Source organism: Plasmodium cynomolgi, assembly GCF_000321355.1.
Source record: "Plasmodium cynomolgi strain B DNA, scaffold: 0630, whole genome shotgun sequence".
NCBI lineage: Eukaryota > Apicomplexa > Aconoidasida > Haemosporida > Plasmodiidae > Plasmodium > Plasmodium cynomolgi.
Window position 1 is genome coordinate 626 of NW_004192983.1, and position 1,187 is coordinate 1,812.

General features: G+C 23.3%; 1 protein-coding gene across 1 annotated transcript; it reads right to left on the reverse strand.

Moving 5' to 3' along the window:
* Nucleotides 1–218: 218 nt before the first annotated feature.
* On the reverse strand, nucleotides 219–921 carry PCYB_004980 (hypothetical protein; the record flags this gene model as incomplete). The annotated part of the gene is made up of 2 exons (XM_004227919.1): nucleotides 219–311; nucleotides 421–921. The coding sequence occupies 2 exons, from the start codon at nucleotides 919–921 to the stop codon at nucleotides 219–221; spliced, it is 594 nt and encodes a 197-aa protein (XP_004227967.1).
* Between the last annotated feature and the right edge of the window lie 266 nt (nucleotides 922–1,187).

Below are 1,187 nucleotides of genomic sequence, written 5' to 3' on the forward strand. Positions count from 1 at the left end.
TTTCTTCTGTAATGTTTCAATAGTAAATAATACGATAAGTAAGAAGTTTCTTTTATCATATATTGTATTACAGTTTGAACGATATATAATAATCTGATTATGCTTCTTAATTAATATATATATTTTTAGGTAAGTATACATTACTGTTTTCATGAAGAATTATATCTTATTTGATACATCGTATCGTTAAAACTTTCCTCACGATTGCCAATTCCATTTTAAAGTAATTCGTAATTGTTCTTTTTCATATTTTCCATTAATTTATTTCTTCCTAGTATTTTTGTATTTATCCATGATCCAAATGGAGAAAACTAAAGGGAAAACAATAAATAATAAAAATGAAATATGCATTTTTTATAATTACATCATTCTCTATGATATTTTTTAAATATTATTGTTCTTATATGTGACATATTTAACCTTATACGTAATTATCGAAAATACAGATATACTCAATATTATACTGAAAATAGTAAATATACTAATATTGTTATCATAATTGTTTTCCTCTGTTTGTGAAAGGGATGGTTGCATTGGATTTTTGAAATTTTGCTTTTCTTCTAAATCATAAGATACTAAATTTTGATCTTTTTTTTCTTCTAAATGTGTTTTTACTACTGATTTGACTTCTCCAGTCTCCGTCACCTTTGCATTATGTTTCTTTTCATTTCCTATCAGTGGTAATGTTGATATATATACTTTATTGCACCCCCTAGAATTATTATTCCCAATGAATTGTTCATATTTTCTTTTAAACAATTTTAATGCCTCACAGTAATTATCTTTATTATCAGTAGAACAACTGTTTATAGCCTCTTTAAATTTTTCAACGCATTTAGCGGAATATGACTTGCAATTTTCATCATCATAAGTAATATTTATATAATGATAAATAGTATATAAATCATACAATATGTTCATTTTTTTTAGATCTTCAGCTTCAATGTCATATATTTTATCTGTCAAATGTTTTTCCTTATCAAATTTAATATCATTAGAAATAATTTTTCATAAAAATTCTTAGCAGATATATTTAATATATTTTTATTTTTTAATTCTCTGTTTAACCAATAGTTCAAGTATTCACAATTTTCATTATTCCTAGAAGTAAAGCCACTAAATTCAACAAAAACTATATTATACAAATATTTAAACTTGGCACATAAATCACTTAATTCGTAAATTCT